General features: G+C 38.9%; 1 protein-coding gene across 1 annotated transcript in view; it reads left to right on the forward strand.

The window, feature by feature from the left end:
• Prss12 (protease, serine, 12 (neurotrypsin, motopsin)) overlaps positions 1 to 13985 on the forward strand; it is a 74221-nt gene that overhangs the window by 15792 nt on the left and 44444 nt on the right. Inside the window, 4 exon segments of the mRNA XM_013023734.1 lie at positions 3018 to 3075; positions 3077 to 3135; positions 3138 to 3190; positions 5827 to 5978. Of these exon segments, the coding sequence (XP_012879188.1) occupies positions 3018 to 3075; positions 3077 to 3135; positions 3138 to 3190; positions 5827 to 5978 (322 nt within the window).

The following is a 13985-nucleotide window of genomic DNA, read 5'->3' on the forward strand; positions in this document are numbered from 1 at the left end:
GGATTGCTGGGTCATAGGGGAGCTCTATGTGAAGTCTTTTGAGGAACCTCCATACTGCTTTCCAAAGTGGTTGAACAAGTTTACACTCCCACCAACACTGCAGTAGGGTTCCCTTCTCAGCCTGAATTTTAGAATTGTAGCTTTCCCCTAAATTCTAGAATACATAAATGCCTGTTCGCCTTTTTTTTCCTGCCTACCTCTCCCCTCTCCCTCCACTCTTTCACTTGGCACTCTACTTGAAAACATTGTTTTCCATGACAAACTTTTCTTGGAGCCAAAGAGAATTTAAGCACAATGTTTTCTATTTGGAACATTCAGAGAATTTCTTTACTAGCTCTACCACACTGCTTGGAATTTGACTAAAGGAGTCTAGTCATTTGAAATGGTAATTTGGTATTTGATAGGCATGATCTTAATATTTTTCTTAATATTGTAAACAAATGGCATCCAAATGCACTTCAGTTTTGTCATGAAATCATTTATTCAGTTGTACAGTTTCACTCAAAATGTTTTTTTATGAGATATTCACAATTTAAGAATGTAAATAAAAGTGTAAATAAAAATTAAAAAGGCCTAAAGTTTGTTCAGAGTTTTGGTGCTAATAGAGCCACAAAGAAGGTTAATATATTACATTAAAATGAATGACTTTTGCTTTAATGAGAGGCAAGGATAAATTGGTGGGAGAAGGAATTAAGTTCAGAATCTAAAAGCAATGTGCCTGGAATTGCTTATTGCTATGTGTGCCGGTCGTGGGGCTTGAACTCAGACCCTCCCACTCTTTCTTGGCTTTTTCACTCAAGGCTGATGCTATCATCCAATGATTATGGACAATGTGAGCTACTTTGTCTGTGGAGAAACCCAACCTTTATTTGCGCTTCACAAACAAGCAAACAAAAAGACTGGTGCTCAGTCACATGAACCATACCTCCACTTCCAGATTTTTGGTGTGGCTTATTAGAAATAACAATCTCCTGGACTTTCCTGAGTGGGCTGGCTCCAAATCTCCATCCTCACATCTCAGCCTCTTTAGTAGTGCAGATTACAGGCATTAGCCATCAGCATCTGTCTTTCATGATTGATTTTTTATTAATGAATATTGAATCCTTCACACAGATAGGATGTATTTTCCTTTGAGAGCCAGCCAATGTAATGAATTCATTTCTTGGTGTTGATGCCATTTTTTTGTGTGCATAAACAGAGATGTTTTTATTGCCCTTGAAAATCAGAAAAAATAAAGTTTTTTTATATGACATAATGAGAATAAGAACACTCAGTATAATTATAGTGTGTTTACCTGTCCTGTTTTGTGTGTTTGTGTGTGTGTGTGTGTGTGTGTGTGTGTGTGCGTGCGCACACATACACATGCCCTTAGAGTATTTGAACTTAGGGCCTCACACTCTTGATTTTTCTCAAAGGCCAACACTCTACCACTTGAGTCACAGCTCTACTTTTGGCCTTTTTGGTAGTTAGTTAGAGGTAAGAGGCGCAAGGACTTTTCTTTCTGCTCAGGCTGGCTATGAAGCAATCCTCAGATCTCAGCCTCTTGAATAGCTAGGCTTACAGGTGTGAGTCACCAGCTCCTGGCTTTGCAGTCTTTTGATGGATGAAAGGATATGAACTATTATCCCTGCAAACATAAACTTTAGATAAACCAATATGGTTGGTAATAATATCTTTTAGTGACTTTCCTTTTTAACATACAAGAAATTGCACGATAGAAGTTGAACAACACAACTTTGTTGTCATGGGGACCCACTGATATTTTGGGTAGCTCCCAAGTACTTGCTATTTGTTTGAGGAAACTGTATCAAGGGGACAATTACAGAGATTGCCATGTTAATCAGCTAAGTGTGGAGGCTTTTTAAAATTTAGTATCAGTTTGTGCACATCAGAGCTTATCTATAAAAATATGTGGATTAGATGAGCTGAAAGCAGATCCCATCTGCATGTTATTATTTTGTTTATTAATTTCATACTTGTTGGAACATATGGTTTTAAACATTGCAAATGATTTCTTCTCTCTCTATCATCATTGTTGGAAGTAAGACTCATCTGTTTGAAAGTGCTAGTCTACAGTATTGAGCTGGAATCTTGAAGCTTGCAAATTTCTCTTCCTACATAATAGAAATCACAGAATTAGAGAGACTTATAGCTCAGAGTGATTTTAGTTAAGTTCAGAGTATAATCTAAGCCTTACGGGGCCTGTGGCATACTTCTTGTACATAGCTATTCATATCTCCCTTCCCCCTTTCTGAGGGGATTGGGGATTGAATTTGGGCCGTGTGATTGCTAGGCAGGTGCTTTACCACTTGAACCACCCTTCCAACTGCTTTTTCTTTTTTTTTTTTGGTCGGTTGTGGGGCCTGAACTCTGGGCCTCGGCGCTGTCCCTCAGCTCGTTAGCTCAAGGCTAGTGCTCTACCACTTGAGCCACAGTGCCACGTCCAGCTTTTTCTGTGGTGCTGAGGAATTGAACCCTGGGCCTCATGCATGCAAGGCAAGCACTCTACCACTGAGCCACCTTCCCAGCCCCCAATTGCTTTTTCTATTGATTGTTTTTGCAGTCTTATGTATGGGTGGGCCTGGATGGTGATCCTCCTTCTTGTGCTTCTCAGAGTCCATTGGGATGACAGGTTTAGGACATTGGATTCAGCCATTTTGCTGGATCAGGAACATGATGCCATGCCCAGTAATGGCTTGAAATGAAATCATGCACTTGTTTTTCCTTGGGCTGGCCTTAAATCACAATCCCCTAGTCTTGGACTCCCATGAAGTAAATTGTTCGTTGTAAAGGCATCATACAAAAAACTCTTCAGGATTGATGACATTGCCAGGTAACCAATCTGAGTTCTAATCTGATGTTTTGATTCCCTGGAAATTTATATAGTCCAGTCTTTTCCATTTCCTTTCCTTCCACATCCATCTTTGTTGATTTCTTCCATCCTTGTAAGTCCAAGTGCTCCGATAAGAAATTTTTCTTCCATTTGATAAATCTTAAGATGGATCTCATATTTCCAGAGGTAAAAGAATACACAAAGCAAAGCCTGTTTTCTGGATTGGATTGGATTCCCATGATTGAGCAGTATCTGTTGTCAAGGAGATGAAGAAAATATGCTGCTGGGTGAAGGAGACATCTGGAGGGCGGTGTGACCTTGGAGATGGCAGCTGCTGTCATGGGGAGCTTTTTCCATACTTAACATGAAATTCTCTGCTTTCAGTTACACAGTTTTTTAAAAAAAACGCTCTTGGGTTTAAATAAGAAATAAATCGAACTAATCATATTTGACAGTTAAATTATCTTTCAGACTAGGGGAATGGTTCAGTGGTGGAGCACTTGCTCATCATGTATAATGCCACCTTGTATCTAATCCCTAGTACCCAAGTGAAAAAAACTTAAATTAAATTTAAAAAAACAACAACTGGTACTGGTGGCATATATCTATAATCCCTGGCAACTGAGATCTGAGGATCACAGTTCAAAGCCAGCCAAAGGAGAAAGTGTGTGAGACTCTTCATTTCTAATTAACCAGGAAAAAACTAGAATTGGAGGTGTGTCTCAAGCAGTAGAGCACAGCCTTGAGAGAAAAAGCTAAGAAAGAGTTTGACGGCCTAAGTTCAATCCCTAGTATTGGCATCCACCAACACATGAAAAAGAAAGAGAGAGAAAAGAAAGAAGAAAAGAATTCTCATTGCAAGTGCATCTGACTCTTTGAATTCCATTTGATTTTCAAATAGTGACTCATTTTAAAAAATTTTAATATGGAAATATGCACTCAGTAATAAACACCTATTTTGGTAGGAGGAAAATCATGATGAAAGCTAAAAAGAGAGGCAAAATACAACTTTGTATAATGAAATATAATTACATTCCCCATCTTTGGATGGTAGGTAGCACATTTCCTAAAAATGAATCATTAGCTTGACATAGGAATTCTTTCAAGCTTCTTATTAACTGTGTGGTGATTAACAGTATGATTTAAGCATCCAGGTATTTATATGAATGTAAGTAGAGGAATGGATAGCTGTCTTTTAAGATAGGTGCGTGGGTTGTCTGGGGAAATCACAGTGTATTTTAAGATGTGACCACAATCTGAGGCTACCCCAACTTACAATATTGTTCTTTGCATTTTTTTGGGAAAAGATGTTCTAGGATCTGAAATGCCAGCGCAGGACAATGGTTTTTACTGGAATATAATTATCTAGAAGGCGGGCATATATCACCAAGATTCTACCACAAGATAGAGACTTTGTTTAGAGGAATCCCCATTAATGCACAGGAGAGGGAATGCATGTGATCTCTGAGAGCCATAATCCTTTTGGGATGCATGGGATACAGGTTAAATCACTGTATCTTCTACTTTTCCTGTGTTCTTTTTTTACTCTCATCTTTCTGCTTAATGATCTTTTGCCAAGTTTGTGTTCACCGCAGTATTGTTACAAGATGACATGAATTGGGTATAGAAATGCACTGCTTTTTTTGTGGATTATTGTTTTTATTCTTTGTTCACCTTCATTGATAAAAACGTCTAACATTCTAAAAGTTATCCATAGTTATATGCCCATCTGCTTTGACTTCAGTTTTGCTTTTTTTGTGTGTGTTCTTACCCCACCCCTTTCTCTTTCTTCTGCGCCTTCTGCCTCAGCTTGAGTGCTGAAGTTACAGATGTGTACCATATGCCCACCTTTTTCTCTTCTTTTCCTTTTACCTATTGTAATCTATTCATTTGTTCATAATCGTGTTAGGAAGATGATTTTCAGGTCATTTGTAAGCATATACCAAACACAGGAAGCTGTGATGACCTAGAAATAAGCATAAAAAAAGACTTCTTGGGCTGGGAAGGTGGCTCAGTGGTAGAGCACTTGCCTTGCATGCATGAGGCCCTGGATTCGATTCCTCAGCACCACATAAGCAAAATGAAAAAAGCCGGAAGTGGCGCTGTGGCTCAAGTGGTAGAGCGCTAGCCTTGAGCTGAAGAGCTGAGGGACAGCGCCCAGGCCCAGAGTTCAGGCCCCACGACCGGACCCCCCCCCAAAAAAAAAAAGACTTCTTTCTGGTCAATTAAAAGAGAACATGACATCAGCAAACCCTGATTCTACCTTAGGACACAACAGTAATTCTTTAATACATATTTTTAGTTTGAGAATTACATTGACTAAGACTATCTCGTCATCCAGAACTTGGAGCTTTTCCAAAACATACAAAGTCAAGTATCATGTGTGTAAATATTAGTTATAGAAAATAGTAGCAATGTAAATGAAAATACATGGAGAATTTTTATCTATAAAATAAAATATAAGTCAACTTCTTTGCTAATTGCCTTTCAAATGAAAAATCGTTATATTTGTTGGGAAGGGGAAGAGATGAACTAATTGTGTGTGTGTGTGTATGTGTGTGTGTGTGCATGCTCATGCGCGCGTGCGTGCACGCAGTCCTGGGAGTTCAACTCAGGGCCAGGCTCTGTCCCTAAGCTTTGTTGTTCAAGGCTAGCACTTTTATCACTTAAACCACAGATCCATTTCTGTCTGGCTTTTTCTGCTGGTTAATTGGAAATCAGAGTCTTACAGACTTTTCTACTTGGGCTGGCTTCAAACCACAATCCTCAACAACTCAGTCTCCTGAGTGGCTAGGATTAGAGGCATGAACCACCAGCATCTGGCTTGCAGTATTTTAAGTGGTCAATATTACTGTAGTAATACTAGGTAGATAGCTGTGTGCACGTTTCTGCCATTACTGAATATTAGTGAAAAGGGGAAGAAATGAAGTTCACCAGCTCTCATGGATCAATGTACAAACATACTTAACTGGCTGTAAACTTCTCATTGCCCAGGCCCAGCGTTGCCTGCCATTCGCCTGGTTGGAGGGAGCAGTGGGCATGAGGGGCGAGTGGAGTTGTACCGCGCTGGCCAGTGGGGCACTGTCTGTGATGACCAATGGGACGACGCTGATGCGGAGGTGGTCTGCAGGCAGCTCGGCCTCAGGTTTGTTTTTCCTGCTCCTCCTTTTACTTTGGTTAAACTTTTGAGTCTATTATTTCCATACCCAAAAGGCAGATGCTGTGTGTTTAAATTGTACATTTCCATGACCAAATAGAAAAGGCTGCTATTGACCTCATCCAAAGGCAGTAGCTTCCTTGAAGAGCAAGTGCTCTGTAGATCTGACCTGTCTATAATCTGTCTGAATGAGAATGATGTTTTCTTTTTTGAGGGGGAGGGTTCCCTATTTTTATTATAATTTAGCATTTATTATATTATATTTATTATAATTTAGCATTTAGCCAGTGGCTAAATTATACACATACACACACTCACACACACATACATAGGGTGTGTACAGAGATATACACTATATATACATATGTATGTGCATATATATATATATATATATATTGTTTAGCCCACACAATACTTTCTAAACTTGTGAACTTTGCTTACTTAGTTGTTAGGTATGTACTTAGAACAAAAGATTTTTATTAATGTACAAAGGAAGTATTTTCATATAGGGAATAGAAGGTAAGCCTTCAGGAAAAACAATAAGGTGACTATCAACAAGGCATGTTTTCTAAGTTGCGAGTATTCTGGAATATTGTTACAGTTCCGAATTTTCTACTCTTGTCATTCTTGACACTAGAATAACAAAGCTAAACTTTTTTTGTTATTGTTTACTTTGCTTTTACTGGAGCTTAGACTCATGGCCTGGATGTTGTCCGTTAACTTTTTCACTCAAGGCTAGTGTTCTACCACTTGAGCCATAGCTCGACTTGGGTTTTCTGGTGTTTATTTGGAGATAAGAATCTCATGGACTTTCCTGCCAGGGCTGGCTCTGAACCATAATCCTCAGATCTCAGCCTCTCAAGTAGCTAGGATTACAGATGTGAGCCCCCAGCACCTTGCCAAAACTAAATATTTAATCTAATATTATATTAGTACATTTTTCTAAGGCCAATAATTTAATATGCATATTTAAAAAGTTACATCTTGCACTTTGTGAGAGCCCCCTTACTATGAAAGTTTCTTTGTAAATGTATCATTTTGTCCTATGAACTATTTTCCTTGACACCAGAGAATAAGCCTTGAACCATGTACGTTCATTGTTTTAGAATTATTTTTTATTGTCTCATCTCTTTTCCCAAACCTAATGTTTACACTGAAATATTTCAAAATATGTACTTATTAACATTTTATCTTTAAGAACTCTAATGTGCATCTTTTAAAAAAGAGAACATTGTCCTATATAAGCAAATTGCCATTATCATGACAAATGCAATTGGTAATCATTCTTGATAGTAGCTGATTCTTCATGACATTCGAATTTTCCTTTTTGGCCCCACAGTGCCCTTGATGGGTGGTTTGTCCAAAGCAGAATTTACTGTGGGACTAATGCAATGCCTCTGGATCTTCTGTTTCTGAAGACTCTTTTAATATAATTTTTAATGATATGAAACTAAGCTAGTTGTAAAGAAGTTCTATCTGCTGAATTTGTCCCATATCTTCTCATTCATGTCATTTAGTTTTATTCCTTGGGTTCTTGTAGTTCCTAAAATTGAAAGTTAGGTTGCTCCTCAGATTTCATTCTATGATTAGTATATTTCTGTGAAGACAAGCTTTTGTTTTTTTTTTTAAAGGAAATTGCATATGACTTTAAATGATAGACTGAATATTAATTACATTTGCAGTTTTCAAAATGATTATACAATTTCACTTTTTCATAAGAGTCAAAGACTTTTTTTTCCAGTTGTATAAACAGCTCTTTTTGGGGGGGGGGTCCGGTCGTGGGGCCTGAACTCTGGGCCTGGGCGCTGTCCCTCAGCTCTTCAGCTCAAGGCTAGCGCTCTACCACTTGAGCCACAGCGCCACTTCCGGCTTTTTTCTTTTTGCTTATGTGGTGCTGAGGAATCGAACCCAGGGCCTCAGGCATGCAAGGCAAGCGCTCTACCACTGAGCCATCTTCCCAGCCCCTGTATAAAGAGCCCTTAAGGCTCATGTTGAACTGTGCGATGGTGGCTCATGCCTGTAAATCTGGCTAATCAGGAGGCTGAGATCTGAGGATCAAAGTTGGAAGCCAGCCTGGGTAGGAGAGTTTCTTATCTCCAATTAACCACCAAAAAGCTAGAAGTGGAGGTGTGGCTCAAGTGACAGAGTGCTAGGCTTGAACAAAATAGTCAGAAGGCCCTGTGTTTAAGCCCAAGTACTGGTATAAAATAATAATAATTATTAAAGCTGGGGTGCTGGTGCCTCATCCCTGTAATCCTGGTTATTCAGGAGGCTGAGATCTGAGGATCACAGTTCAAAACCAGCCCTGGACAGAATGCTGTTATCTCCAAGGAACCAGAAGTGGAGCTATGGCTTAAAGTGGTAGAGTGCCAGGCATGAGAAAAATTGCTCAGGGCAGTGCCTAGGCTCTGAGTTCAAGCTCCATGACCAAAAACACCCCCACAATACACACACACACACACACACACACACATACACATAATTAAAGACCATCTTGACAATAGTGACTGACACCAAGAGAAAGCAGAGGAAGACCATTAATGTTAAACACTCAGGTGGGTTGAGAAGGATCTTAATATCTATTCTCAAGCATTCACTCATTGCTATCTTTCTGTAAAAGATTCATATTTGGAGCGATGATTAAAAGGCCTCAGTCAGGGCGAAGGTTTCCTCTGGGAATTCATCATAGCAGTAAGTTTGTGTAAGTGTATTAAGCAGCTTTGTGTTGCTGAGATAGTGAGATGGTGAGATAGTGAGCTTGACTAGGAAAGGTTCATTTACCCTCCCAGCTGTGAGGGTTTCAGTTCAGGGTCTGTTGGTCCCTTTGCTTTTTGGGCCCGAGGGACGCAAAACAACATTCTTGCCTCAGGCTGGAGCATGAAGAGAGAAAGGAAGAGGAAAATGCCAGGGTCCCACAGTCCAAGGCATGTTTTGACATCTCCATTAATTTCCACCCTTTAATGGTTTGTCTTCATAGTACCACAGTCTGAGGACCAAGCTTTTAACACCCATGTTTGGGGGACACATCCAAGCAATAGCAAAAGGCAATAAGGATTTCCCACAAGCCTTAGATTTGCTTTCCATTATATACTCTAATGCTCTGAGGCCACATTGTTTGTGTACTTTTCCTCTGCTTAATTTTTTAGTTTTCTTTCATAAGTTTGCATTACAGCAATATTCCGCAACTCTTCTTCCTCTGCAGTTTGTTTGGCTTATTGGAAGGCTAAGTGCTTTCAGATGAAATCATTTTTCCAGTGGCACATGGTCAATAGCAGACAGTATAATTGTTGCTTGTCTTGATTTATGATTTATTCTGAAGCAAACTCCATCTCAGTCACACTTGCTTTGTTGAATTCCCAACAGGAAATACATCAGGCCCCCACCTCCCCAAAGTGGTGGGTACCATTTCTTGTGAGACAGTTTCCCCGTTGACCCTCATCTCTTAATTGTGTCTACATATTTTGGTAGCTGGCAAGCTTTCCAAACACAAAAGGAATGACTGTACTTAAGAGGCTTAAATTTGATTAGTCTAGCACGTGAAGAAAGAGGAGGAGAAGGAAAGAGACATCCAGACATTAGAAAATTAGATAATCTGAGAAATCATATGTACCCAGTGAAGTAGAGAGACCTTTTAAAAATCCTTCCCATGTGCTTTCTCTGTGTCTTTCAAAACCCTAGTGACATCGTCTTTTGTTGTGTTCATGTGCTGTAATTTACATAGGGATTTGTTTTGTAAATCCTGGATACTTTTTTCTTCTTAATTGTTCTCCTCTCCTCCCTCCTCTCCCCTTCTTCCTTTTCTTTCCTCTCCACCCCCCTTGTCCCCCTTCCATTTCCTTTTTCTGCTGTATAAAGTTATATAAAGTGATATATATATATATTTCTGCTATAAACTGCTTAACATTTTCTTTGTTCTTATTTGTGTGTGTGTGTGTGTATGTGTGTGTGTGTGTGTGTGTGTGTGTGTGTGTGTGTGTGTGTGTATGCCAGCACTGGGGCTTGAACTCACAGTCTTGAGTTCTTCCTTAGTTTTTGGTGTTCTACCACTTCAGCTGCACTTCTGCTTCCAGGTTTTGCTGGTTAATTGGATATTAAGGTTAATGTTCCTACATAAATCTTGATCCTCAGACCTCAGCCTCCTTAGTAGCTAGGATTAGTCTTTGATCTTTTATTTCACTGTTGCTTGAGAATTTTTTAAATGTTTTATAAACTTTACTGCACAGAATGCTGGCAGATGGAGCTACTCTGCAGGAAACAGTTCTTACTTACAGAGGAGGGCGTGGGTCCTGCAGTCAAATGCTATTTGAAAGCAGAATCAAGAATTGCACATCTTTAAATTTGGGTTCCTTCCTTCCTTCCTTCCTTCCTTCTTCACATGCTGGTCTTGAGCTTGAACTCAGGGCCTGCCTGGGTACTGTCTCTGAGCTTTTGTGTTCAAGGTTAGTGTTCTCCCACTTGAGCCACAGCTTAACCTCTAGCTTTTTTGGCGGATAATTGGATATAAGAGACTTTCCTGCCCAGGTGTGAGCCACCAGTGCTCAGCTAAGCCTTGGTTTTCCTATCTGTAAACTGAGGATAAAAACCTCATGAGGTTAGAGGGAGAATTCAATGAGTTAGTGTATAAAGAGCTGTAAGGCAGGAGCTCAGCACACTGTAAGCATTTGACACTTACAAAGTCTTATTATTGAAATGAAGGGGATTGTTCTCATTTGAGTGAAAAATCTAGTATGTGAATCGTTAATGATGAGCTTTTTCAACACATAGATCACAAGTGTCACAAATGATACTCAAGAGCCAATCTTTTATAACTTAATGAATTATTTCCTTACACAATTATCTAGCCTGTTTAGATTTATTATTATAAATTATTAATTTTATTATTGAATATTAATTATTAAATTATTGAAAAGTGATGAGTGGGGGAGAACAGTTACATAAGTAAGGCAATAAGTACATTGGTTTTTAATCATTGTTAACCCATAAGTTATTGTTTAATTATTCTGTCTGCCTACAAATAGTATCAAAATTTGGGAACTGAGTTGGTTGGATGGCTATTTAGCCTTTTTCTTTGGGAAAAGGGAAAAACAAAAGAACTTTATACCAACACAATCGGATTGGCTTAATCAGTTTAAGAATGTCTTAAGTAAGGATCAGACATAGAGTCAATCCAGTAACTTTTCATTGTGAATTGCTGTTATGTAGGTCAAATAGCTTTTCACAGGAAGTGAGGACTCAGTGTGTTAAGTCAGAGCGCACTGCTCATAAATTTATTCAGTGGTCAGGGAGTAAGAACATGGGCAGTGCTGGGACATTTTTTTTTTTAAATCACAAATGAACTTTTCTTAAATTTAGTAACCTTCCGTATTAGCCAGAAAATCTAGTTGATATTACATACTTTCCCTTCAGCTTTATTCTATTAATTATTCTTGGTTAGTTTAGTTTTAACATATATTAATTTGTACAAAGGAATTTCATTGTGACCTTTTCATATCTATGTATAATATGCATTGATAACATTCACCCCTTTTGATTTCTCCCCCCTCTTTCTCATTCTCTCTCTCTCATTCTCTCTCTCTCTCTCTCTCTCTCGCTCTCCCTCTCCCTCTCCCTCTTCTTTGCTTGCTTGCTTGCTCTCTTTGTGCTGGTCTTGAAATCAGGGCTGGTCATTGTTCCTAAGCTTTTTGTGCTCAAGGCTAATGCTCTATCATTTGAGCTATAATTCTACTTCTGACTTTTTGAAAGTTCACTGGAGCTAAGTTTCAAGGACTTTTCTTCCCTGGCTGGCTTCAAACTGTGATCCTTAGATCTCAACTTCCTGAGGAGTTAGTTTTACAGCCATCAGTGCCTGGCTCTCCTACTCTCTTTTTAAAAAGTTTTTATCTTAAGTAGTTGAATCTAGGGGTTTCATTTCAACATGTCAGTTTATGAGTATAATGCTTTTTGATCAAATTCACCCTAAAATCATTTTAGTGGGTTTCATTATACTACTTTCATATGTAAATATAAAGTATTCTAATCATATTTACCTCCCCTCACTGTCCTCTCACTAACCCCCTCCTCCTAATTCTCACCCCCAAATAGCTCCCTGGTTTTACACTTCTGCCATTCTTTCTTAGGCCTGAATTTTGCATATGAGAGAGAACATGTGATGTTTGTCTTTTTCAGTTTGGCTTATTTCACTTAACATTCTGATATCTAATTCTGTCTTTTTTTGTTTGTTGGCTGGTGTGGGGCTTGAACTCAGGGCCTGGGTGCTGTCCCTGAGCTTTTGTGCTCATGGCTAGTGCTTTACCACTTGAGCCACAGCTCCACTTCTGGCTTTTTTCTTTTTGCTTATGTGGTGCTGAGGAATCGAACCCAGGGCCTCAGGCATTCAAGGAAAGCGCTCTACCACTGAGCCACCTTCCCAGCCCTCCACTTCCATCTTTTTTGGAGGTTAATTTGAGGTAAGACTTTTTTTAGCCAGGCTGGCTTTCAACCATGATTTTCAGATCTTAGCCTAGGATTACAGGTGTGAGCTACTGTGCCAGGCTGAATTCCCTAGTTTTTTTTTTGCAACTGATATAATTTCATTCCTCTTTACTGCTGAATAGTACTTCACTATGTGTTTGTGTGTGCACGCGTGGGCTTGCATGTGTGCTATATAATAAGGTATAAGGAAATATAGTGTATATACATATATGAATGTATACATATATAGAATTTATGTGCATATACTTAAATGCAGTTATATATGCATCTATATTTACAATTCTTTATATCTTATTTTCAGAAAACGTTTTTTATGATCATTAAGGTGATGTTTAGGTGGAAAATGTAGAGAACTGTGTCAGGAAGAAGAGGTAATTCAGAAGTGGTGTTTATGAGTGGATTTCATGAGGTGACTTTCCCTGAAGTCCCTAATCAGAAGTTCTAATGTCCCATTGTGTGTTCTGTGTCATGGCTGAGACCCTATTTGGAGGTAATTAGGCCATTTGCTTTTTCCTAAATTATATTTGAAACACCATTTAGTTCAGGTACCTTGTCCCAGCCTATTTGAATTTAATCACCACCCATAGATTATGCTTTCTCTTGGGAATAAAAAACATTTACCTTGTTCCCCATTAGCCCATGAGGTGTACAAAAAAGGCCATATATCTTTTAGATCTCCAGAAATGTGCCAGGTACGACTGCTTTATTACTGTTAATCTGACCAGGGGTGACATTAAGCATCTTAGAAGGTCAATGGCCACAGCTCATTCTCTTTTTGGTGACTATGATGATTCTCTTCCTTATGTTATTTTTTTTCCTACCAAAGTGATCATTTTGTAGTTTACTAAGATGTAATGATAACATTATCATTTCTCATTCTTAGGAGATTTGTTTGACTGTTGCTACATATTTCTGTCTGTTGGTTTGTCTTTCAAATCTGATTTTGATGTGTTTGCCATATGAGTATTTTTAATTTGTATGGCGTAGAATTGAACTTGTTTTTCGTCTTTGTTTTCTTGCTTTGGCTTTCTTCTCTTGCTTGGGAAGTCTTTTTTTAGCCAACATTGTAAGAACTGTGTTCCTATTATTTTAGTCTAGGAAAATTTTAGTGTTTTGTTCTGTCCTTCTTCCTACTTTCCATCCATCTTTTTATTTTCTCTTCCCCTTCCCCTCCTTTTTTTTTTTTTTTGTTTGGTCATGGGGCTTTGACTTAGGGTTTGGATGATATCCCTAAGCTCTTTTGCTTAGGGCTAGCACTCTTACCACAGCGCCACTTCCGGTTTTCTAGTGGTTAATTGGAAATAAGCCTCCGTGCCTTTCTTGCCTAGGCTGGCTTTGAACTGTGATTCTCAAATCTCAGCCTCCTGAATAGCTAGGATCACAAGTGTGAGCTGCCTGAGCCTGGGCTTCTCATTTTTAAAAAGGAGTTCGAACAAGTTTACATTCCCACCAACAATGAAGTAAGGTTCCTTTCTGTCCACATCCCCTCCAGCATCTGTTGTTGTTAGAGTTCTTGATTTTTGC

The sequence above is a fragment of the Dipodomys ordii genome, unplaced genomic scaffold (assembly GCF_000151885.1).
Source record: "Dipodomys ordii isolate 6190 unplaced genomic scaffold, Dord_2.0 Scaffold70, whole genome shotgun sequence".
NCBI lineage: Eukaryota > Metazoa > Chordata > Mammalia > Rodentia > Heteromyidae > Dipodomys > Dipodomys ordii.